A 26,197-nucleotide genomic window follows, 5' to 3' on the forward strand; every position below is an offset into this window, starting at 1 on the left:
TATATTTCTCTGTACCTCTGTAAACTTGCATTCTTTATTCCCCCCATGGCATTTTTTGCTTACTGAGTCATGAGCCTGAATGCCTGCCTTCGTTTGTATCCTTTCTTTTGGCTTTTTCTTGTGACTGCCAATATCCTGTGGGCCTTGTTGTGACATGCGCTGCCCTGAGCTCTTCTCATTGAACAAGTTTCCCAAATAGTAGATACAATTTATACTTAATTATTTTAACTCACTGGAACACTTGTGTGAAATGCTTTAAAGTTGTATTATCAAAGTGTGAATAGTTACAATTCTTGTAAAAGTCAACAGCTGTCACTTGTGAAGGTAGTTCTAAGAAGGGAAAAGACAGCTGTAGAAAAATTCTGTCCATGGTCCAAGTGGGTTTTGTATCATAGAATAGTAGTTTTTTGGTTTTTTTTTTTTCATTGTGCTGTGAAAAAATGGAGAGAAAAACGAATGCAACTCAGTATAACCAATGGCAACACTACATGGACACCTCAAGCTTCAGAAAATAAGGGGGCTCTAAGTTGAGATGATGATTTTTATTTTAAAAGGGAAAGGTTAAACGTATTATTTTTCTTCCGTGCCCCTCAGTGACAAAAGTCCTTTCTAACCAATTTTAATGAGAATGTGGCTGTAACTAATTAAAGGTGGACTATGCATCATGCCTGACAAGGTGGCTTAGCTTTCTGCAAAACCTTAGGTGTAAGAGTTGAGACATCGGTAAAATTCTGCTTTTGTTGGGAGTCTGTTAACTTCTTCAGTATTTTCCAAAAGGAGAGTTGTCTTCCCCAGGTGCCAGCTGCATGTTCATCCTCTCCTTCCAGTATGTTTTTGCTTCTTGTTCATGTACATTTACCTGGCTTACTTATATGTGTGGTTTTGTATTGTTCAGTCTTAGAGAAAACAAAAGCATAACACTAGAAATTACATGAGATTTTCTTTTTCCTTCTTTCTTTTTCTGGTGTGCATTTGCACTTGTCACGTTTCCTCTCTCTTTCTTCTTCCCTTGCTATCTTCCCAAATCCTCTTCTTCAAAGGGGTTGTGGGCAAAGGAAATGTAGTTCAATGGGGCCCTCTCTTGGCCTGATATGGTAATTTAGATCTGCAAAACTCATATATCAACACAGAAGTATTTTTATGAATGCATTCAAGATGAGTTGTGTAACTTAAATATTTTGGGACCAAACCTGTTGTTGGTATCGCTAATATTGCTGTTATTACTGTGGCTAACTGTTATCTAACAAAATGTTTGTTGGCTTTATTTTGTGTGTGTGTTTGTGTGTGTGTGCGTGTGTCTGGAGGATGGATCCTAGGTGCTGTGCAGAGATGTGTATGTAGACCAGTTCAAATCCAACAAACAAATTTCTGCAAGACAATGTGCTGGTCCCATTTGCTTTTAAAATTCCAACAAAATTTAAAATTTATCATACCATCTTGCAAGGCAAGTGTTCAGTAAAGTGGAGAAGATAGTGGTCAAAAGAGTGGTCTGAAGACAAAAATATATCAGCAAAACTGAGCAGATAGCTGAAAAGCAAAAATAAGATTCATATTCATATCCCTAGTTTCACTTTTAGCTCAAGGCTTTCAGTCATTTAAGGCTAATGTCAATCACTTTGTTACTATTTGAATTAAATTGACTTCTTTCTTATGTGCTCAGTGTAAGCACTGCCTCGGGATGGAGCTGTGGCATAGACCCCCATTTGGTGAACCTGCGCACCTGGCAGTGTGGCCAATTTTTTAGGCTGACTCTGTGTGTGTATGTTTGGTTTGGGGGGAGACATATCAACAGTAGAAAGGTAAGAAAATGGCTACCACAATTTCTTGTTTCTTTTGGTTCCAATCGTCTGATGGGTCCTCAGAGACAAGTACAGACCAGGAACATGTAGGTGTTTATTGACCAGCCAGAATTTCGCATTTGTCAATGTGAAATCCTGAACCCACCTGTTGCTTTGATGGTGGGCTATGGCCACGTTGCTTGTTCCATTTGTTTCCAGCTGGAGGATGTTTGTTGCAGCCTATTCCTGTTTGAAGCGTGGTCTGTTCTGGTCTATGGAGTACTGCTCTGTCTTAAACCTTGCGTTATCCTCTCTCAAAGCACTCGAGATACCTGTGGACATGTGGGGAGGGGCGAGGGAGAAGCATTTGAAAACCACTGAGTTATGTCTGCTCTGGAAAGGTGATGGATCTGAGGAACTTTCCAGCACTGTTTCTTTCTTACAGGGTCTCCTTAGTTAGCAACCAGACAGAAACAATTCTATTAATTATGGTACTCTCAAAGACAAGTGTTCCTCTGCTTCAGGACTGGTTTGTTATTCGAATAACTTCATTAGGTTTGAATTAAAACTCAAAATAGTGTGCTTGTAATATAGCATAGGAGGTTAGATAGCTGAAGCTTATGTACCTATTCAGTGCAAGATTTGGCCCTGAGAGATCTAAGCTTTCATTCTGTGGAGGTATTCTGACAACTCTAAACAGTTGTGATAAGTTGCTGTTTTCTTAATAAATTCGGTTTTCCGGAGTTTCATATCTTGGCAGTTTTAGTTCCAGCTTAAAGCTGACGGTGTGTTTTCCTTCAGAGAGGATGAGTTTTGAGGATCTCACCTTAACTCCATAAGCACTTTCTCCGTGACTGCTCTGTACTCAGGCCCTGTGTCAGCGTTACCTCACTGAAGGAGTTGGCCCTGGATGGCCCTTCAGATTTCTCGTAAGAACTTCTTCAGAAAAGTTATTGGACAAAGCACCTCCATACAGCCTGGCAGCTCCCTCTGAGATGTTGTCATGACATACCTAACAGCACTGTAATATAGCCATGGCCTTCTTGAAATCTTCTTGAAAACCTCCAGTAGAGGAGATTCCACAATATCCATCAACAGCTTCTTCCAGCATCTTTCTTTTCAGCTAATTATAAGGTATTCCAGGTTGCAACTCATATCATCTTTGTAGACATTTTTTTTCACCCTTCTTTTCATACATGGAAAATAGTATTTACTGTCTCTTCTCAGAGGATCTGCATTTGCATCAGAAGACCATTACAAAGTTCTCCCCTAGTCATCTCTTTCAGACTAAATAAGCCCAGCTCTACTGGCTTTTCAGTAAAGAACATATCTTCTAAATACCTGAATGTTTTATGCTCTTCTAGACTGTCTAAATTTACATTAGTAAATCCTGGGCCCAATCTTGGGCCCGGCCCTGTGCAGGAAATACTGTGCTTCTTGCTTTCGATGTTTTCATTAATAGGTCTGAGAGATCGGCATGCTTTTACCACCATTGCATTTTGCAGCTCACTGTGTTCCCCAGATATTATTCTTCCCCCACATGTATTCAATTTCTCCTTCCAAAATAGCACTTCCTCTTACTGTAGAAATGTTCTGACATAAATTCTTCAAGACTGCCTTTGATTTTGAGCTAGTCAGTAGAGTGCTTACAGCCCCTTCCAGGTGTGCGTCACGGGTGAATTTTATGATCATCCAAGTTGCTAATGGGAGTACTTTGCAAAACTGAGGCCAAGACAGGCCCCTGACAAAAATCACCTGAAATGTCCTCCCAGGATGACAGTGAACTTTGGCAACAATACCTTTTCTTGAGGATGACTTTCTTCAATCTGCTGTGAAGCCGGTTCACAGTAATTACATTTGGGATGTGCCTCCAGAGCCTGTTTGTTGGGACGGTGACAGGAGCCCTACTGAAGCGAAGGTGCCCCGTGACCTGCTCAGCCAGATGTCTGTCAGAAAAAGGTTAAATTAGCTCAAAGTGCTAAACCGTGAGGTGGAGTGTGTATGTTGTGTGTGTTTTTTTGTGTTTGTTTCTACCATTATCTTAGTAAGTTTTGTGTGTTTACAAATTAACTGTTTGATGATTGGTTCCAGAATCGTTTTAGGGGTTGAAGTTGGCAGACTCTACCTGCCCTCCTCCATTTCTCTCCAGGACACATGCCCTAAGTTAACTATGTACACTTTAGCTTGTTGTAGTTGCCTTCCTAGCTCTTTTGTTGAAATCAATCTTTTATTTTGTTTTATTTTTAACATATCTGGTAAGTATTAAGTCACAGTGGTACTTTCGGTGAGGGCTAACGCACAAGAAGCACGCATTAGCTAAACTGTTGCATTTGCTTTCCTTCCCTGTGTAGTGGTTGATCTATACTACTGCTTGTGTAGTAGTGGATCTACTGCCTTTTGTTGTCTTTGTATTATTGAGGTATTTGTAAAATCTTGTGTTTCATTTTGTGCCCCTTGCTAACTGAAATTGCTTTAGCACCTAGGCATTTCTGATTTTATCCATACATGCTTTTGCTGTTCCTCTATAGTTGCCCTTAGTCACTCTGTTTCCATTTTTACTGTGATATTTTTTTCTAGCTTTCTGTTTGGTCGAGAACTTTGTGACCAGGCAAAACAATCTATGCTTTGTGCATAATGGTCTATGCTTTGTGCATTTTCTTTTTTGAGTGGCAATTGTTTGGGTTTTTTTTTCCATGTTTTTTTATTTTTCTAAGTCTTTTTTCCTTTCTCTGCTATTGTCACATCTTAGAATTGAAAACTCATTTCGTAATCACTGTCATCCAGATTACCTTCCCCTTCCAATCCTCAATCAATTCTTCTCTATTAGTCTAGACCAACCCTGTGATCAATGTTTCCCGCTATAAAGCCAGAGGAGTTCAACACTTCTTCTGACAGCTGCAGGCAGGAGGCAATGTCTCAGCACATCTCTACTCCGTTTGTTCTGCAGCGTCAAAGGGCTCTGTAAAAGTCAAACCCAGGCCTCCATTTCAAATGCAGAGTACTGCCTAAATTTCAAGGGAAACTGGTAAATGCATTTCTGTTAGCAAGCGCTTGCTTTCCAGGTAATAGACATCTTTTGGAAAGCTGAGGGTAAAAACTCTTGTAATCAGTTAACTGGATTTTCCTGAAGTTTTTCTATCTTGGAAAGCATGTGAAGGACAAGAATATGGATGGGTTTTAAAAGGGTATTATTACAGCTCCAGCTTCTGGAGTGCAAAGGAGAAATTACACCTAGTAAATGTATGTATATACAGCAATGTTTGGGTATGCAGAATCCCAGGTTGCAGTTCCTCTTCCATGAGTCACTAATGTGAGACCGTAGCACAATCTTCTCAGTCTCCATTTTATCCCTGTTTTATAACAATTTATCCCTACTTTATAAGTGATTGCAATTTTTGCATTCTTTATTTGAAGCTGATTTGACAAGTATTGTGAAATCCCACAGGAAAGTATAGTAACTCTGCAGAAATGGTGGTACTCACCTGAGTGCTCATAAAGGGTGGTTGTAATGTGTGCTTTCACTTTGAGCACGTTTATCAATGTTTGTGATTTTTGGATGTATTTTTCTGAACTCATGGTAGTTTAGGGAGGTGAGAAAAAACTTTAAACTTGTTTAAGTGCTGAAACTTGCTAGAGGCTTAAACTTGAACTTCATTTTCTTAGTAATGGTGCTTGCTTTGACGGTGCTGAGCTGTCACAATTCCCTTTGAAGCTGAGAGGTTCTTTCTGTGAGGGTTGCTCTCAGGGCTTAACATGTCTTATAATTAAAATACTAATTTTAGTTTCATAATTGGGTTTAAGTGCCTAATAGAAAGCAGTGGAGTCCAGCACTTGTAAATTGCAATGACACATTAGTGATCAATAACAAAATGTGTGTCAGTAAAACTGCCCAGATATCAAACTTAAAAACAAAACAAAACAAAAAAAAAAAAAACAACCAGTAACTAACCAACAACCAAGACAAAACAAACACAAAAACAAAACAACAAAATCTTCTTAAAAATTTGTATTTCATGTTATTAATCTCAGCAAAAAGATGCCTCCCAAGATTTAATATGTATGACAGACTGGATCCCTCATGGCTGTCCTGTTCTGTTGGGTGCATAATGTATTCCATATTTATTTTTATATGTATAGAGAGGAGGTTTGTTTGAATCCAAGTGTGTAGTGTTTGCAAAATGTGCCCATTCCGGTTAGAGTAGGTGGTATACACTGGTTAGTTTGTCTGCTAAGTAGTAAATTGTGTGTGCACTTAAGGGAAGTTGGGTGGGAGAGGGAATGTGTCTGAGGGATGGAAAAGGAGATAATAAAAATATTAGTTTGTAGATCAGACTACAAGTGTTTTGTGATACTGTAACATGCTTTTTGGTAGACAAGGAAGAGGGTAATGCAAGTGACGTAACCCTTCTTAATGCCGGAGGCTTCGTACCTTCTGAAAGCCAGATTGGCTTTCTGGGGACTTTTGGTTCATTTTAAAAAAGAAAAAAATAATATATATATATTTCTATTTTTTTATTCTAAATGCCCTGTCTCTCCTCTTGTCTGGGTGAAAAACATTGTATGAACATTGTACAAAAGGGCCAGGAGTCAGGACTGCAGAATATGGTCGTCCAGCAAATGGGAAGCTGTGGCAGAGTGGTAACATTATTAATTTACTGTTCTGTTTTCTGTTTCCTTCCTTCTGCTCCCCTGGCGACACTGCTGGCTTTGTAGGTTTCTAAAGTCAATGGAATCACTCGAATGTCATCTCCGAGTGCAAATGCAGCCAGTGCCAAAAAGATGAGAGAAGTCAGACCTTCACCGTCCAAAACTGTGAAGTACACTGCAACAGTGACAAAGGGAACTGTCACATACACCAAAGCCAAGAAAGAACTGGTCAAGGAAACCAAACTAAATCACCACAAACCCAGTTCACCTGTCAACCATACAATCTCAGGGAAACTAGAAAGTAGCAATGCAAAAACCCGCAAACAGGTGCTATCCCTTGGAGCATCCAAGTCTAACAATACCGCTGTTAATGGTGTAAAAGTCAATGGCAAGTTGAACCAAAAGACATGCACTAAGGAGGTGGGGAGACAGTTAAGGGAGGGGCTGCGCAATTCAAAGAGGAGGCTGGAAGAGACGAATCACATAGACAAAATACAGTCGCCCACCAAGAGGATGAAAGGGGCCATCAACTTGGCAGAAGCTGCAAGCAAAAAGGCAGCTGTAGAAAAGCCTTTGCTGAATGGACACCTTAAAAAGGAAGTGCCAGAGAAGAATTTGGAAAGAAATAGGCCGAAAAGAGCCACTGCTGGAAAGAGTACGCCAGGGAAACAAGCACATGGCAAAACTGAAAATGCCTCCTGTGAAAATCGTTCTACCTCTCAAGCGGAGTCCTTGCACAAGCCACAAGACTCAATGGGAAAGCACGAAAAGGGCAGTAGTAAGTCTGGGTGGGGGATGCTGGGGGAGATTCCCATCCTTAGGCCCTCCACCAAGGAATTTCATGACCCACTGATATACATTGAGTCAGTCCGAGCTCAGGTAGAGAAGTATGGGATGTGCAGGGTGATTCCTCCTCCAGACTGGAGACCTGAGTGCAAGCTAAATGATGAAATGCGGTTTGTGACACAGATTCAGCACATACACAAGCTAGGCAGGCGCTGGGGACCCAACGTGCAGCGGCTGGCCTGTATCAAGAAGCACCTCAAATCTCAGGGCATTACCATGGACGAACTCCCACTCATAGGTAAGGGCTGTGGTTTCCTTGGCCTTTTGCCGCTGCTTGTTAGAGTCCATATGCAACTTTATGCTCCATTTGCCTTTATGCTTAACTGAACCCCTGTTCAATTAACACTACAGAGCGTCGGATCTCTCCCTTTGGTCAGATACGATGCAGGTAGGTTGTGGGAGAGCTTCGCCAGGAGGCCACCTTCCTCCTGCTAGCTCTTTATTTCACCCAGGGAAATATGCTATACAGCATCCTGGTCTTCAGATTTAAGGATCTCCTGCTTTCCCTACTTTTTATTTTATTAAGTAGTATAGCTATGGATATTGGTAGTCTTGGTTTAAATGTTGCCTCGGAATGTTCTTGGACCATACCAAAGGTGTTTTCCAAACAGGTTACGATGCTGCCAAGCAAGAATACAAATATTTTTCCTCCTTCCTTTAAAAGCATTTCACCAAGGGGAAAAACACCTTGAAACTGACTTCTATTTGGGTACTCAGGCACTTAAAATCACAAATTTGCAGTGACCTGCTGACATTTAACAACCATTAAGTGTCAAGAATAGGCAGTAAAATGTGGTTGATTGCAAAATGGAGGTTTCATTATTTCTCTCAGCAGGTGTCTGCCAGGGCTAATGCCTGAGTGAGAATCACTTATTTAACAGAATTCTTGGTTTATGGTCTGCTGTCAAATATGACATGTGACAAAAATGTGACAATAGTTTATAAAAACATGACAACAGCAGCATACAAATGAACTATTGAACAAGCCACCTCCATCTCAACTGCCTTTGCAGCCATGACATAGTAACAAACTTTTGTTTTTAATTTGTGTTAACCCTCTCCTTTGTTTCTGAAGTGTTTTGAGTCAAATCACACAGGATCTGCATGTTGCAACTTGAGGCTAGAATTTTGCCTTTGAGGCATTATCCCATCAGAGGCAGCTATCAATGCTAGTTGGATTAAAGGACACGCTTTTTTGTTTAAACTGTTCACAATGCTTTTTCTCCCCGTTTTAAAAGTTTTAGAAGTTCGTTTTATGTCACACGTGGTAAGTGAGTGGAAATGCATAAAAGCACACAAAGAGATTGCAGAGTTTACAGTGAACCAATGAAGGGCTCGACAGAGAATGACAGAATTTGAGGAGAAGGGGTGAGGGTTAGCGCTTTGTTGCAACAACCATGCAAAAACATTCAAGGAAATCTGAAAATTAAAATCACTCAAGCAGCAATAAGTGAACATTTTGTATGCCTAATGTATGCAATGGTTGTATGCTAATAGAGAAGAATAATGAATTAAATTTACATTGGCAAGAGAGAGAAGAAAATGTGCAAGACAGCTCGATTAACGTTCCTGGAACAATGTTAACTTTTTAATGAAATACCTTAACTCGGCATTAAGATGGCATTACTGTTAATTATTTGTATTATTTAAGCACCTAAGAGCCTAATTAATAGGCAAGGATTCTATTCTGCTGGGTGCTATATAACTGGAGCGAACAGTGATCTCTTATAAAATTTGCATCCTATGTATCCTTTTTGCAGTTAATTTCCTACCTATCTTGTGTTTAAAATTAAAAACAAAATGGAGAAAAGAAGCTAGAGATCATCACTGTACAAAGATTAGAAATCTGTTGGCTCCGGCAGGAAAGATGTAAAATGATCTGTGATGATAAATGCACACTTATTTAAGTAGACGTACATACAGATTCCCTCTTTCAGGGCCGAATCACATTTCCATTGAAGTAAGTGGGAGTTTTGCCAATAACTTGTGTAGTGCCAAGGTTTGGTATTAAACGCATACCTGAAGATTTAAGATTTTTTTTTTAATGAGCTTGCTCAATAGGCAATTTAAAAATATTCCTAACGTACTGAAACTAAGACAATTAAAAAAAAAAAAAAAAAAGACAACGCCGTTTCTGCACATGTGCCAGGTCTCATATTTAAGCCATTTTACTATCGGCACTTTAGAAATGGGGTTAAAACTTTTTTTTTTCTTTAGCCTTTCAGGGAAAGTTTAAGCAACATGCTTAGTCCAGTTCTGGAAAACATCAGCATGAGATATAAATGCTTCCAAAAGTTATGACTGTGTGAAATGGAATTATAATTGAGACCATTTTGTAAACCATAGTTGTGGCTGGCCCTATGGAGCATCTGCCAGATATATGGGACTCTGATTGAATGATGTGATACTTACGGTCTTATATTGCAGAGTGATTATGAGCTATCATTCCATTATACTGGAGAATATTGCATTTCTTAAATAAGTCATAAATATTGTGTTGAAACTAGGACTTTAAACTGGGTGTGCGCAATTTGTTGCACAGCAGAACATGTATAATATCAAACCGGAACCATGCTTCTTTCAAAGTTAGGAGTGTGTTACTCAACTTCATATAGAGGGCTGCATCAATTGGATAAAAAGCCATCTTAAATTATACTTTCAGTTATTTGTGAACTGTGCATTTGTAACACTAGACCAAAAAAGTGCTTTCTGTAATAGAGGCCAGCTTGAGTATTATTATATGGGGAAAATTAAGGAGGAAAGAAGGAAAACCTTTCAAATTTTTTTTCCAATGGTGATGACCTTTTCTTTGCTCAAAGACTTAAAACGTTTAGCCTATTAGAAAAAAAAAAGAAAAAAAAAAAGGTAAACCTGCTATGCTGTGGCGCTGCCTACAGCCTTGTCGTATACTTCTCAAGGTCTTTCTTGTGATTTTGGCCACAACCAAAAACCTTCCCCCCCCCCTTTCCACACCTTTGACCAGGGCTATGCTGACACCATTAGCAGGCAGCCTCCCGCTCTGCTGTCAGTGTCATCTGGAAATGGTGGATTGGCACAAGCAGTGGGAAGAGGGGAAAACAGAGGGAAGAAGAGTGTATGGGAGGGATAATGAAGGAGACTGAAAACTGGGATCAGCAATGAAGTGTCTGAGGTACAGCATGGCGTAGCTTTAAGGAGGTAATACTGCTTGCACAAGCAAGCAAGACAATAAAGCTGGGCCTTACCAGATGCTGTAGCTGTGCATCCAACAGTAAATATTTACAATAATGCTGCTTCTTGCACTTTCTTGTTTTATAATAGCATTTCTTTCTAAGTGCTAACTGCAATGGTGTAATGATTTTCTACTTTCATCACAGAAAAAGAAAGAGACGGAGAGACAATGTGGCAGCAATGTTGACACCAGTTTTGTATTAATTCTTTTTTCCTTTAGCAGTGCCCTGTTGAATTGTAGGTGGTCTTTGGCCAGTTTCTTAACTCTTTCTGCTGATGATTTATTTCTGTGCTTTGAGAGTATTTATGATGCTTCTTTTATTGTTCATCATCCTTTTGGCTGCTTTTTATGCTGAAGTTTGTATAATCTTCGGTTTTTATTTTTTGACTGGAGTGTGAAATGTGCTAGTCATCTTAAAACATACAAAACCGTAATGGAGTATAAAATATGGATGGCCTCAAAGTGGGAGAATGCATCTGGAACTTTTTATGTAGTAGCAGTTGCCAGCTTTCTTTTAAGGCACCTCCTCCCCCTTCCCCCATCTTTAAATTATTTTTTTTCTACCTGTAGTGAAATTAATGATGTTATTGTGCTCCTTTTAAATACTTATTATATTCAAAGTGTTGTTCGGACATGAGATAATGGATATTTCACCTCCAGAAAGGATAAATACTTGTCTATTTGATTGCCAGCACCTTTCTTGACACTTGTTTTGCTTCTTTCCTGAATAAAACAGATGTGGGACTGGTGACAGATGAGGGGAGGGTGGGAGTGTGGGGGTTTTTAAGGGTTGGACAACTCTTGTCTCCCCTACTGCTGGGTGATACAGGGGAAAGACGTGTCAGGAGATAGCTGGGGATGCCCTGAGAAGAGATGGGCGTGAAACTCGAGAAGAGCAAATTTAGCCATAGGGAGTGCCATTGCAAATAGCAAAGTACGATAATTCTCTGAACAAATTAAGTTAGCAAAACAGCAGCGTGCGCCTGTCCTGGGAGGCGTGCAGGGTGGGGACAGTCCTGCTGCGCTGCCCAGGTACCCAGGGCTGTACAAGTGGCGCGTCCCGTATGTTCCCAGCTAGCGGGAGCGCTTGCCGTGTGCCATCCACAGGTTTCCTAACCAGTTCCTGTGTTTCCCTTTCCCCCCTCTGCTGCTTGGCACACGTGGACCCCAGGAGGCTGCGAGCTCGACCTGGCCTGCTTCGTCCAGCTGATCAACGAGATGGGGGGGATGCAGCAAGTGACTGACCTCAAGAAATGGAACAAACTGGCAGACATGCTGCGCATTCCCAAAACTGCACAGGACAGGCTGGCCAAGCTGCAGGAAGCCTACTGCCAGTACTTGCTCTCCTATGACTCCCTCTCCCCCGAGGAGCACAAGAAACTGGAGAAGGAGGTCTTGCTGGAAAAGGAAATCTTGGAGAAGAGGAAAGGACCTTTGGAGGGACATTCGGAGAATGCCTACAAGTTCCATTCCTTGCCCCGGTTTGAGCCCAAAAACGGACTCATCAACGGCGTGGTTCACAAAAATGGCTTCCGCAACAAGTTAAAAGAGGTCGATGTCCCACTGAAGACGGGCAGGCGGCGGCTCTTCGCTCAGGAAAAGGAGACCACGAAGGAGGACGAGGAGGAGGAGGAGGGAGTTCTTAGCGACTTACACAAGTGTATATACAAGGTAACGAGGCGGGCTCTGCTGGTTTCCTTGCGCAGAACTGCCGCTGCTGTGGTCCAGGTTGCACCCAGTTTTGGGGGGAGCTGGTGGGCTGTTATATCCGGGCGGTCTGCTGGCTTTAGCCTCATCTGCCTGGCTCACACGGCGTGCCTGAAAAACTGGAATGCCTTATTGTCGTAAGGAGACGTACTGCGCCAGGCTACCCCCCTCTGCCTCCTTTTGAGAGGTTCCTTGAATAGCTCTGTCCAATTATCCTTGCAGACACAATTTTTACTTTCATTTTCTAGTGACATTTAAAGCAATGTTCTGCTTTCTCACCCCTTCTTGCGAGTCTCTTGTTGTAGTAGCAGCACTTCACATCAAAGCTAGCATCACTGGAAATAGACTACATTTAGAAAGGGCAAATTGAAATGCAAACAATATTTTCATCTGAGATGCCAAATTTTGCTCAGCACTAACAGTCACATGAACGCTTAGTCCTCCACATATCAAGTACATCATTTACAAAAGAATGCTGACTCTCTCACTGTATTTTATTTGGCAGTCTCCTGCCCTTGAGCAGGACTTGGCACTGCAGCTCGCAGTGCAGTTCTGAGTTGTGCTGAACTGTTAAGCCAAGCTCCGAGAGAAATATAGAATTCAGTGTCCGTGCCCAGGAAAGGAATACGCCGTTCTTCCCTTTCCAATCTCACTTCCATCACTGGGAAATGAAGCCAGATAGCCCAAAGTGGCTTATTGCTAAGCTATTTAGAGACTGCGTGAGCTCATGACTTGGGCTTTATAAGCTTTCTTTGGGTTTCTTTGCAGCCTATTACGATTGTCAGCCAGAATTTCTTTTATTCAGGGACTCCATCCTCAGTCCCACTTCTGAAAAGCAATCTCTTTGCCATCTGCCTATTGGACAGAAGCATATCTAATGACAGCGGTGTTTGTGAATAGTGAAGTGGCATTTCGGTGGTTAATATACTGTGCTTAATGATGTGAAATGAAAAATCTGATACAACTTACCCTGACTGCTGTATGAACAACCTCCAGCGTAGCAGGGGGGAATGCCTGTACTTTTCCAGTGAAAGTCGCAAGTTGAGGTTTAGAAGATAAAAAAGTAGCTCAAAAAGCTAGACTGTAATTTATTAAGTGAAGTATCCCAATCAGGCTTTTAGAAAATAAGGAAAAAAAAAAAAAAAAAGGCAAGCAAGATATGGTTGGTAGCCTTCCCCCCCCAAAAAAAGTCTGAGAGCTCCCCCCAAGTTGCTTTTGCTGCCCAAGAACCACTGATGGTACTGGAAGTATCAGACCTTGTCTGAGTCCAGCAAAACCCAGTAACCGAACCTTAGTAATATTTCTGTTCCGTGGCATAGGAATTACCAGAGAGGAGCATCGCTGAGGCTGCAGGCTGGTGGTCTCCTCACTTGGACCAGACTCCTGCCATGCAGCTCCCTCGGGAGGCCTGATCTGAGCAGAGGTGCTGGAGCTTCGATTTCCACAGCACTTGAGGGATTAAACCTCAAGGACAAATGCCTGACAAGTGGTTATGGCACTTAGAGCAAGCCCGAAAGCATAAAAATAAGAAATCTTGCAGTGAGAGTCATTCGTTACTAGGCTGGCTAATAAGACCAAGCTGAGAGGGTGCCTGGCTTTTGGATTCAAGTGGAGGGTACTTCACAGAATTTTATGAAACAAACTTTTTAATCCTGCGTTCTCTGTTTTTCTTGAATGATGGTGTCCTTCTGTGTCTGTGTGTGGATGGGGGAGTGTTCTCTTCCTATTAACATGTTTCTGAGAAAATCTATTTTTTTTTTTTATCAGAACGTGTCCTCATGTTACAATTTCAGTGTATGGTGGGATTATAATGGTTCCTTTCTAAAGCACATTTCTCATTCTAATTAAAAACAAAACAAAAAAACAAAAACCCTTCTATAAATGTCCAGGTCAATAGATCGAGGGCTGGAGGAGAACATCATAATCATATGGACGCAGTCCAATTTAGACCATAAAGTCTATACCTCAGACCATAAAGAGAGACCATACATTTAGGATTTTGCACAGTAATTTTTGCAGTCAGCATGTGCTTGAGCTGGAACGCATTTTTAGAAAGAGACATCCAGTCTTCCAGAAGCAGTTACCACCATATCGCATGTCAAGGTTAGAGTAAATCTCCTTTGTGTTTGGCTGATTTTCTGCCAGTACTCCCAAATTACTTTCAGTGTTGCTCCTTGCCAGGCTGTAAGGCCTGCTGTGCTTTTAGGTGTACGCTGCAGGCTGCTGCCCTTGCTTTCTTTACCCCCTAAATGTATGGCTTTTTCTGCCTGCCTTTAATAAAATGTCGTCTGTAAGTATATTAAGTAGACTGCAGCCATCAAAGAGTTATCTGTTGCAAGATTTTCACTTACTTCTTCTTCCCCATTGGTAGCTCTGAAAATATTTTAAAAATCTGGAGTGGAGCTGACTAAAATCAGAGCACTGGTTTCCATACAGCACAACCTGAACGCTTACAAGCAGGCCTGTTGCGGGGACAGGCAGAAGAAATCATCAAAGTGAGTTTTACCAGTGCTCCCAGGGAAGTGGCCGAGAAACTCCGTGCTGAGCTCACTTCAGCCAGGTCATGCCGTGGTTGCTTTGACATCTGTAACGTTTGGAGCCTTGCAGGATCCTTCTCTGTGCCTTTCCTTGCATTTCCATGCCATGGCCAGGAATGACATACACCAGGCAGGCTTGCTGGTGGTGCTCCTAGTTTGTTCTTGAGGCTGATGCAGAGGCCATGGGGAAAAAAAAAAAAGAAAAAAAAAAAAGGAAAAGGAAAGCTTGTCCCTTAATCCTTTCTCTGTCATATTGTGAGAGAAAATACTGTATATATTGTCTCTCACAGCAAAAGAGACTGTGCTTAGTAGCTTGAAGTTCCCAAGACAGATGCTGAACTGGTCAAGCATTTTTTGAGGGCATTTAGAAGGTTATTTTATTTTTCAGCACTTAATTCTGCGTTCTGGTCAAGGTGCTCCGCTACAGCATTTTTAAATTATTTTCTGAACACCCATTAGAAAATTTTGTGAGATCCCTCAGATTAAAAAAAAAAAAAACACAAGCAAACAAATAAAATGATAGAAAACCTCAATCATTAAATTTGTTTTACAACTTCTAGGAGACTAAAAAGATACCAAATTCTTGATTGAGGAAAAAATGAGTAAATGCAATTTTGAAGGGCCAAACTGTTGAGTTTTCCTTCTTTTCTTGCTTGCTGCATATCTGAAAAACAGAAAGACACAGCTAATCTTGGAAGATCGATCCTCATGCTTCCTTCTCTTTGTAGGATGAGAGAAGGCTGTTGCAGAGTGTTTGTCAGCTTGTGAACAGTGAAGTATGTGCTCAAGTTTGACAACTGTTGGTGCGGGCCCTGCATTTTATGGGACTTTTTGTTTTAAGACTCTGCTTCAGTAAATGATTCATGATGGCATTAAAAGATGAAGGAAATTGCTTATTGTATCGCAAAGCATCTAGCTCTGAAGTTTATGGGAATTGGAGGGCCCCAGGCTGTGGGCATTTCATAAACTTTTGCTACGGCTAATTGCATTGCGTTCAATTAAAAAAGTGACGATGTCACAACCATAGGAGCCCAGCAAAGCGATAGACTTGGCCTCTGGGCGAAAGGGTGCTGTGCAGTTGTTCCCAGCTTACTCTTGGGCATAGTTCATAAATAAATAAGAGAAAAGGCTTAGGCGGTTTGGCAGATCTGTTTCATTACTGGAAAACCTAAAAGGTAGCAGTCCAAGAGATAAAACATCAATTTACGTGGAGTTTAAGCCTGTGGTTGCTCAGTTGGATGAGTGGTGAACACGTTGGGGTTTAGAGGAAGGAGCAGTACATCTGGTAAGGTGCGGGAGATGTTTTCAACTTTGTGTTTGCAGAGTGATGCTGGTCTTTGCCTACAGTGATCCCTGTAAACAGGCTTGGCCACAGCAGCTACTGTGGGGTTCGTGAGCTTGGCACCCCCCAGCTCTCACAGGTTGTGGCTTCCCAGTTCTCCTCCTCTTCCCTGGAGCAGAGAAGGCGATAGGTCTGTCCCTGTACGGGTGTACTGGTACGTCTGGCTGAAAGGAGCAAGTGGGTTCTGGTGCTCCTGCCTTCAGTGTCTTCAGAGGATGCTCCCAGAGCTACTGCTATTATAGATGCACGTGAAAGCAGGTACCCAGAAAGTTAGATAGAGCTCAAACAGAAAACCAAGTCAGGTCCTCCTCTTATACAGGCTATGTCCTGCAGTAGGGCCAAGAAAGAGTGCACTCATTTGGCAATTTTACTGTATTTTACTTTTCTCAGCCTTGTAATAAATGGTCCTGGTTCCTTGAAATTATACTTTTATTGAATGGGGCATAACTAGTTTTTGTGTGCAGGTGATTACTGTAATTGCAGTAAACTTTATTTTTTTGTGACCCCCTTGATCTCATACAATACTGGTTTGATGCTGAATATTTCTGTGAATTTTCTGTCTTTTTCATCTCCTTCTGTGTATGTAAAAGCATAGCCACATGGTCCTTTGGATCTGAATCTCCTGTAGTTTTCAAATGCAGAGCTGTGCTGGATGAAGCAGTGTACATGGCTTTCTTTGAATGTTCAGTTGGTCTTCTGAAGGATTGGTTTGACAATATCATTTTGACATTAAATACGATGTCATGTGATAAGATTTCTCTATCATTTGAGATATTTTCCCTAATAAGAAATGAGTTTAGATCCACGTGTGTTCTGAAGACATTCTTCTCTTTGTGATTTGAGATTGAGCATGTAAGGAGAAGAGTGAAGCCAGGGGAGATGGAGGCACCTTTTTTTTATTTTCACTTTTCATTGTATTTTCTTTTTCCACAGGGTAGGTCTGTTTCTTTAACGACCTTCTACCGAACAGCAAGAAACATCATGAACATGTGCTTCACAAAGGAGCCTACAGTAGCTGAAGTAGAGGTGAGACCAACACAAGGGGTGGTAAATGTTTTATAGGGGAGAGATTGAGCTTGCGGGTTCGGCATAGTTGGTGTTCAGGCACTACCATTCACAGTTCAGTGTGGGATATCTGGTGTGGAAGAAAATTAATGTATTAGATATATGTGGTACTGATTTCTTTTGATTTTTTTTCCTAAACATTTTTAATAAAGGTGTTGATGAACTGAGGGGAGAGAAAGATGTTTTAATTCATTTTGTGATGAAGCACAGGAACAAAGAGATCTAAATTCTGTCTTTGCAATCCACTGTTACTTTTAATTATTTATATTCTTATTTTTAGAAAGTGTTGTATGTTGAGTTACATTTCTGATGTCATTTCTGGGGTTTATATTTTAGTGTAACGGGAGATAGCTTATTCAACAAACTGAAAATCTGTCACCATTTTCTTTCGCAACAGCAAGAATATTGGCGGTTAGTGGAACAGAAAGATTGCCATGTAGCAGTGCATTGTGGAAAAGTAGATACCAACACCCACGGGAGTGGCTTTCCTGTGGGGAAATCTGAACCATTTTCAAGGTAAGGTCACAGAGTCAGTGCTGGCTGCCCCACTGATATGAGCAGAGGTGGGGGCACGAGGCCAGCAGGGCAGCGCAGTGCTGGGGACGTTGGTAACGGGGACGTGGCACTGACATGTATCTGCCTCTGTGTTGCCCCTTGAACAGGCATGGGTGGAACCTCACAGTCCTTCCTAATAATACAGGATCCATCCTGCGACATCTTGGTGCTGTGCCTGGTAAGCAAGGCTCTTTCTTTCCTACGTTTTCAGCAGTCCTAAGTTCCCTCTAAATGTGGTTGTGTAGTCATCAAAGCCTTCTCACTCTTTCCAGTCCTTCTGTTGGGTGGCTGCCCGGGTAGAGAGGCAGTTTTATGTAGCAGTTGGTGTTCAGTAGGACTGAAAGCAGGTGTGCAGATTAAGAATTAATGAACGGTTGAGACCATATACCTGGGAGGAACCAGTTGTGCTTGCAGTATCACTTTCTGTTGTTGCCAGTACATCGGTGTTCTTGTTTTTTTGTCAAGGTGATGAAAGACAGAGCCATGCAACTTTCTTATTTGCAAACCTAGATGAGTGCTGGGTAAAGCAGCATGCAGGTTTTTTAAATGAATTGTCACAAGTGTTACAAGCTCCAGCTGCATCTGTGCCATTGAAATTTGCCAGTAGAAACATTAGTTGAAAGCAAAATCCAGTCACCTGTGCAGATGTTGAGCCTGGACCCCAGCAGCTGGGAAAGAAGATACGTGTTCACATGTATACGTACACCTGACAACATGAAGCAACCTCCTCTGATCAATGGCATTGAGCTTGAAATATGGGCTTTTGTCAATAATCTGAAGAATAACATTTTTTACAGCTTTTGGAAAACAAATATGTTGAAGGGCACTGTAAACATCTGGTAGTGGAAAATGCTGAATTTATTAAATAAATCACTCTTCGTTAATTATTCACTCTGATAGGAAGACTGAAAACTTCAGGGTCAGCTGACAGGTAGAAGATTTTTCTACCAAGATGACCTCAAACTGTATTTTAATTAGAAATGGCAGTTACTCAAAACTCATTTTCAATCTCTGTTTTAGGAGTGACGATTCCTTGGCTAAATATTGGCATGGTCTTTTCTACCTCATGCTGGTCTCGAGACCAAAATCACCTTCCATACATTGACTACTTACACACTGGTGCTGATTGCATTTGGTAGGTATTCCTGTGTTTTGTTCTTTTCATGTTCACCACAGTTGGCCCTCTGTGGGCTTGGGTTGACAGCAGTTTGAGTAACACCTTTTGCATGGATGAATGCCATCTAGAAGTCTAGTCCTTGTGATAGATGATTTAATGAGAAAGCATCGTATAAACTAACAGGTGGAAAGAAGCCTTTCTTGGAAGAAAAGTTTCAGTTTATCTTCCATGGTCTACTCTGAGATACTTAGTGATTATATATGCTTCTGCTTGTTGTAGGGTTCAATGTATAGAGAGTTGTCATGACATGGAAACTAGCATGACAGCTAGTCAAGGTGGGCTTCCTTTAGGCTGACAGAGAGATGCTTGTTCAAGCTAGCTTTATATTGTCACTTGTAAAATGATTGAATCCATGCTCTGACTATATAGGAACCACTTTCTTATCTTACACAAAATATCCTGAACTCTCTATCTACCACATCCTTTATATTTTCTATCATACATTTTTCATTATCATATGGTAATCATTTTTAATGCTTACACACATCATTCTAGTACCTGGATATGGGCATTAGCAGTTAGTTGCTAGCTACATTTCATATTCTGTAGACACTTAATGTAAGTACACTTACGTCTATGTACCCCTGGACAAACAGCTCATTAGATCCTGTGATATACCTACAATTAGCTGTATGACCAGAGATTGTCATCTCTTCTGGCTGTCAGCCTGAAGATCAGCAGAGAAAAAGTAATCATCAGTACAGTGAACAGTAATGAGATGTTAAATCATAGGAAGTACAGCCTCCTACAGATTCATCATATGACACATACGGAGTTAATATTAGTGCACATTGTAAGCAAACATCCTGTTACAGACATGGTCTGTAAGGCTAGCTGAATGCTTTATAAATTGGTGGTGAGACCTGGACAAATGACAAGAGAACTGCCCCCCTTTTCCCCAAAATCTTTCCAGATTGATTCTCTTCCATCATTTGCCAAGTTTGGAAGAACGGCTGTGTGTGTGACTGGTGCTGGGGCACATGGACTCCAGATTGAGGCCTCATTCTTTAAAGTGAACTGAGATGAGCCGTGATAAATCTGGAGGTGCTTTTTATTTGCCTGAGCATAACAAAACCAAGTAAAGCAATGTTGCAGATAAACCCTAGCACGGCAGCAACTCAAGGCAAGTTCGGCAATTCCAGGATTTGCAGTTTCCCACCAAGCTGTGTTGCTCACTTCACAGCGATCAGGCACCAAGTGCCAGATCTTGGGAACAGGTATCCCCTGAATGGACATAAAGTACAACCAGCAGGGTGCAAGCAGGAGCAGGACATTGACTAGTGGTGAATTGTCACCACATCACATGCCTGCATCCCACAAAGTCGCAGTTCTCCAGATGTGTGAAGCTAACACCTGAGTCTCCTGTTACTATTTGTCATTTCTGTGTAGAAAGTGCTGCCAGCAGCGAGCACAGAGAGAGGACAGCTAGGTTGTTGGCTTCTAGAGGAGAGGAGGATGTGCAGCTCGGGGCATGTACCCAGCAGTTTTAAATCTTATTCAGGTCTTTCTTTTGTTGCAAGGGAGGGGAGAGATGTGAGATTTGTTCAGTAAGAAATGAAAGAAGGTAGACTACTTTGTGTACTAACAGTAGAGGTGATTCGTGGTTTCTTGGTTGTTACGAACAGAAAATGTTTTTAAATAAAAGGTACTTTGGTTCATGCACATAGAATAAATATACTGGTTTGTAATACAGGTAACAGTATGTGTGTGTGTGTGTGTGTGTGTGTGTGTGTGTGTATAGATAGATAGATAGATGTAGTTGTGGATGACCCCTCCCTGGAAGTGCTCAAGGCCAGGCTGGATGGGGCTTTGGGCAGACTGGTCTGGTGGGAGGTGTCCCTGCCCATGTCAGGGGGTTGGCACTGGGTGGTCTTTAAGGTCCCTTCCAACCCAAACCATTCTGTGATGATTCTATGATGTTGGTGTTCAAGAGATGCGAACTTCTGCTCATAATTACTGGAACAGGGTTCCAGTGCCATTAAAATGTTCATGGTGCTATTGCTGATTTTCCTACTCTGATTCTACAGAGCAATGAATTTTCACATTTCTGTTTTGGTGATTTTATGTCTTTTGGCATCTACTGAACACCATCAGACTGAATCTAAATAAACAGCTTTCCATCAGTCCTGAATGTTTTGCAAAAAAAGAACTGTGTGGGAATGCGTGTTTAATTTCTTCCTTTTAGTCAATGTCCTGGTCTAAATTGCCTTGTACTATGTAGCTGTGGACCATTATTTACTCCATAGTAAATCTCTCTCTTTTCCTCTGACAAAACAACAGGTATTGCATTCCTGCTGCGGAGGAGAACAAACTTGATGATGTGGTACATACCCTGCTGCAAGCCAATGGCACTCCAGGGCTGGAAATGCTTGAAAGTAATGTAATGGTAGGTTAATACTGGGAGTGAGGTATTCCCATTTGAGAATCCAAGGCTAATCAGAAGGCTGGTGTTTGGAAATCTATTTATTCTTCTTTTTTTTTTTTTAATATTTTTTTTTATTTTTTTCCCCTTACACTACAGTGATGCTGTTGTGAAAATATGGACACTTTATACTTGCAGCATTCACCCATGTGGCATTTTTCTAGCATAGCTCACATGTTAAAATGTTGAAAGAAAAATAAACATGACAGTGCAGTAAATGTCCATTTTTAATGGTGTCCATGATGTATTTGAACTCACAAAGTGACTGTTTTGTAATCAATTCATCTGCCATGACTGACGTTTTATGATGCAGTCATGGATATGAGAAGCCCAATACTTTGAAGGATTTCAAAATTTTTTTGGCTCCCTTGTTTATTTTATAGATAACAATTTCCATTTAGTGCATTTAAGAATAAATTTGGGAGAACGCAACAAATTCCTTGGCTGTCCATGTTACCATCTCTAACAAAAGTGTAAAGGCAAGATGGATCCAATGACACGTCTGTCTAGAATAATCTGGATGGAAAAACAAATGGCTTACGTTACTTTTATTATTATTATTATTATTACAGATAACATGTTTCTGAGGCTTTGTGTTTGAGATTCTTTGGCAAGTGAAAGTTTCAACTATTGGTTTCAGAAGAGAAACATCTGTAATTCTCACTCCAAAAACCTAAGTTTCAGCATGTGCAAAAGGGAAGAGAGAAAGTAGAAGCAGAGTTGTTAGCAGAGCGTAGCTTTTCTCCAGAACTAGTGGCAGTACCCAGCAAGGGAGGGGATCAAACTGTACAAAAGTTCTGACTTTATTTCTTTATTGTTTTTATGTCTTTCTAGATCTCCCCAGAAATCTTGTGTAAGGAGGGGATCAGGGTGCACCGTACTGTACAGCAGAGCGGGCAGTTTGTTGTCTGTTTTCCTGGATCCTTTGTGTCTAAAGTGTGTTGTGGCTATAGTGTTTCTGAAACAGTGCACTTTGCTACCACCCAGTGGACAAGTATGGGTTTTAAAACAGCCAAGGTAAGTTGAGAAAAGGAGTTAAAATGGATTCACCACCCCGACATCTAAAACGAGAGAAAAGAGCAAAATAGACATTCCAGGATTGATAGTATTGTGAGACCAGTACAACTATGTTTATTTTTGTGGAATATTAAATTAAAAAAAAAAAAAGAAAAAAAAATATGCAAGGCATATGATGATACAGTGTTTTCAGAAAAGCAATTAAGTTAATAATTGATAACTAAAAACTTCTGTATATTTGAAAAATTCAGAAGATTATTATGCCTGCAGACCAGTTTGCAAGGAAGCTTTTCAAAAATACCCTTCAGAGCTACAGATAATATATTGTATTATGTTTACTACATTTTTTAGGCGATGTTTTCTAGAACCATTAGAATCTCAGGTGCAAGTATCTGAATAACTGTGGTTGTTAGCTTTTATGGTAGGCAGAGTCAGTTAACACTCACAGCTGTATTGCTTGTCTTTCTCTGCCCCTTCATTCAGGAAAAGCTGTTGATCAGGGCAATTTCATTTTAATCAACTTGAAAGTTCTTAGGTTCACTGACCAGCCCGTCTTATACTAAGCTGTAAATAAAACTTCCAATCCCCTTTTCACACAACTAACTGAGGTAGACTGTCTGCAGAAACAGCTGAATTGCCCAGTCCTGATTTTGGCTACATTTCTTTGTTCTAAGACAAACAATATATTTGACTAATTGTGTGTCTGACCTCCTCAAATACACTATGGGTTACAGATGCTATTTTGGTAGTGTTTTCTAGCTAAGCCAATAGTAAATTGTCGTTTACAGCTTCACACCAAGTGGTTAGTAAGTAATTAAATGTAATATGTCCACACCTAGGTTTTGGTTCTTTAGGGTTAATGGAATTCTTCCAGTCTGGTTATACCAACTGTATAATAACTTAGTTTGAAATAAAAGGTTATTTTATTACAGATTTATTTTGGGGGAAGGTGGGAATTGTATATGTGTGTAGGTAAGGAATAAGAATACTGAACTGACCTTTTGTGTCTGAAGGTACACTACTATATTAACACCATATGCTGTATTTATTGTTCTACTGAACACTTGTTTGATATTGTGAAAATGCGACTCTTGTAAGAGACAGAAAATCACTATGCAGCAATTAAAAAGCTCTTCCTGGTGCCTCAGATTCTGAAGAACAGTTTCTTTTGATTAACTTTTAAAAACTTTGCACTGGGTAAATATAACCTGACTGAAAATACAGCGTATCCTAACCTATAATAACCTGCCTTGGAAATTGAAGTTACAAACTCTGACAAACTTTATAAGAACCACAGATATGTGTTTATATAAAATAACTCTGGAAACACCTACTACACTGTTTTTCCTGTCTTTCTTTTCCTCCTTTTCTTTCCTCAAACTCTCCTATATTCTTAACTCTCTTAACTTTTGGAAATTCTTCCTTGTTTCCTTCACTTTATCAAGGCACATTGCCATTTTCTAAGGTTGACTGGGATTGGGCTTTTCAAAGATTGTGAGAAGTTCTGTGTATAATGAGCAAGTTTCCCCTTTTGGACTGTTAATGAACTTTCTGAAAAACAACTGTATCTTACTGTCTTTCAGTTCTGGACAGCAATATTGACAGTTTTTGGCTATTTGATATATTAACTTCGCTTTCCCTCTGTGATACTGTGACTTGATTTTTATAGTGACACTCTTTATATTACTAAACAATGTTGTTTTATTTCATGTATTAAATGACCACCGAATCTTCTTTAATATATGCAAAAAATGAAATTCTGCATCTGAAGTTGCATTGATTCCAGTTCATAAGGAGTTTGGGATAAATGTTGGGATAAAGGGAGTTTGTATAAAGCCTTGCGTAAAGGGACAGACAGGTTTCAGCTGAGCTGTAAACCAGGTTGCTGACTTTGGAAAAGCATCCTAAATGCCTTGGGAATTTTTAGACTAAGGAGAAGGCTTACAGGTATGGAAGAGTTTGTGTCTTCAGTGGCAAAGGGGAAACTCCAAATAAGGCACTGGGCAGAGTCAGTAAAATTCATTATGGAAAACAGAAAATGGGACTAAATATATGCACGCTGGTCTGGAGGCTTGGAAGTTGGAACATCTGGTTTTAGAGGAGGGCTTTGGTAGCACGGGGCCTACCAGAAATTCGGTGGGAAGAAGGGACTCAGCAGGTACAGTAAAACAAGAGGAAAGAATTACCTAGGAAAGATGGAGCTAGTCATTGTGTTGGAGCAGCATGGCTGTTACATGAAAGAGCTTACAGTCAAATCAGTTGGGTTTAGTACAGCCACAACTGACTTAATCCCTGTGCACTGATCTTCCAGACCAGAATAGGAAAAGCGTAGTACTAGCACCATGTTCCTGACTGTCCAACCAAGATGCTGGCAGAGGCTTTATGTGTATTGTCCCAAAGTTTTACTTTGGGTTAAGAATGTGCTTTTAAGACACCATCCAATTATCACTCCTTGGTTCCTATCATGGAGCTGTCTTAGCCTGAGCAGACTGGGTTGCTTTCAGATGAAGCTAAATGGGAAGAGGCAGTCCAGAAATGCACTTCATGTCCTCCAGACCAGGCTAGACTTCTTGAAAGTAAAGTCTTCAGCTTTACACACACACATCCTCTAGGTGTTTGGGTCCTCAGCACTGACCGTTTCACTCTACACATCTGCTCTTCCTGCCTCACGATACTTGATAACACAGACATCATCTGTGTCATACTAAAGGTTGTGAGAGAAACTGCCATTGTCCCCCCACTAAACTTGGCATGGCTAACCACCAGAAGAAAGGAGTCTATCTGAAATAAGACAGAAATCCCCTTCATGTCCAAAAGGTGAAAATGCAAATAAAACTACTCCCTTCCCACCTGAAACTCTAGCAAGATGAATGCAAACACAGACTAATGCAGGCCAAAAAGAGATTCTGAAGAACAACTTGCTAAAGGCAAGAAGAAAAAAAAATGTATAAAAGAACGACAATGGGGGCAATCAAACATGGCTTTTGTAGAGAGATCGTGTCCTCCAGGCCTTGAAACTTCTTGCAGTATGTATGGACAAAAAAGATCCAGTTGTCAGAGTGTGCTAGTATTTCTGAAGGACTTCTGGTGAAGTTCCTCAGCTGGGGCTCTTAAAGAAACTAACCTGCCATGGCCTGAGGGGGAAAGTTTGTGCACAGAAAAACAGAGAGAGATCATGATGCTGAATGGTCTGAATGAGAAAATAGTAGATGAAATTCAATGTTGAGAAATTTTAAATGACTCACATGGGAGTAAGAAAAATCCTAATTTGACAGACATGGTGATAGGCTCCAAAAGAGCTCCTGCTGCTGAGGAAGGAGGTTTTCAGTTTCCTGTGGAACTGTCAGCAAAGTGCTCCAGAGAGGTTTTTCTTTTTTAAAAAATTGAATGTTAGGAATTCCAGGGGCAGAACAGAAAAGGGAGCAGAAACATTGGTGTATTAGTATGCCCATGACTTGAATACTTGCACAATTCTGAATCCCTAATTGCAAAAAGATAGTGGAACTAGAAAAAGTACAGTGGAGATTGATGAATAAAGATTTGAATTATCCTCTGTGTTAACTATAAGAGCCTGGAAAATTGATGAGCAAGAGAAGTATATGAGAGTAAGACCAGCTACAAAGTGGCAGGAAGATGATAATTATGATGTGAATGTTCAGTGTCTCTCATAGCATTAAAAATGTCATTAGAGAAATGATTAGGCAGCAGGTCAAAGCCAAACAGAAGTCTTGTTTTAAAATACTTATCTGTGTATTTCAGTACTGTATGTCAGAGAAGATTGCACATGGATTCAGAAATTCAGATCAATGCACAGCCCCAGTGGGTTGTGTTACACACAGCACACATTTCTGGCTTCGGGCCCTGGGCTGCCAGCCAGCAGCTGTGCACCGTGG

At 40.7% G+C, this 26,197-nt stretch overlaps 1 protein-coding gene across 3 annotated transcripts in view; it reads left to right on the forward strand.

Annotated features, from left to right (window-relative positions):
* JARID2 (jumonji and AT-rich interaction domain containing 2) overlaps positions 1-26,197 on the forward strand; it is a 210,940-nt gene that overhangs the window by 177,022 nt on the left and 7,721 nt on the right. For 2 of the 3 annotated variants that reach the window (XM_035549637.2, XM_050708616.1), the window contains exons 7-14: positions 6,492-7,509; positions 11,654-12,153; positions 17,002-17,094; positions 17,531-17,649; positions 17,796-17,866; positions 18,709-18,823; positions 21,146-21,251; positions 22,122-22,304. In XM_035549637.2, coding sequence (XP_035405530.1) covers positions 6,492-7,509; positions 11,654-12,153; positions 17,002-17,094; positions 17,531-17,649; positions 17,796-17,866; positions 18,709-18,823; positions 21,146-21,251; positions 22,122-22,304 — 2,205 coding nt within the window. The remainder of the gene's footprint in view (positions 1-6,491; positions 7,510-11,653; positions 12,154-17,001; positions 17,095-17,530; positions 17,650-17,795; positions 17,867-18,708; positions 18,824-21,145; positions 21,252-22,121; positions 22,305-26,197) is intronic. The other variant, XM_035549638.2, reaches the window with a different exon arrangement.

Source organism: Cygnus atratus, chromosome 2, assembly GCF_013377495.2.
Source record: "Cygnus atratus isolate AKBS03 ecotype Queensland, Australia chromosome 2, CAtr_DNAZoo_HiC_assembly, whole genome shotgun sequence".
Classification (NCBI taxonomy): Eukaryota; Metazoa; Chordata; class Aves; order Anseriformes; family Anatidae; genus Cygnus; species Cygnus atratus.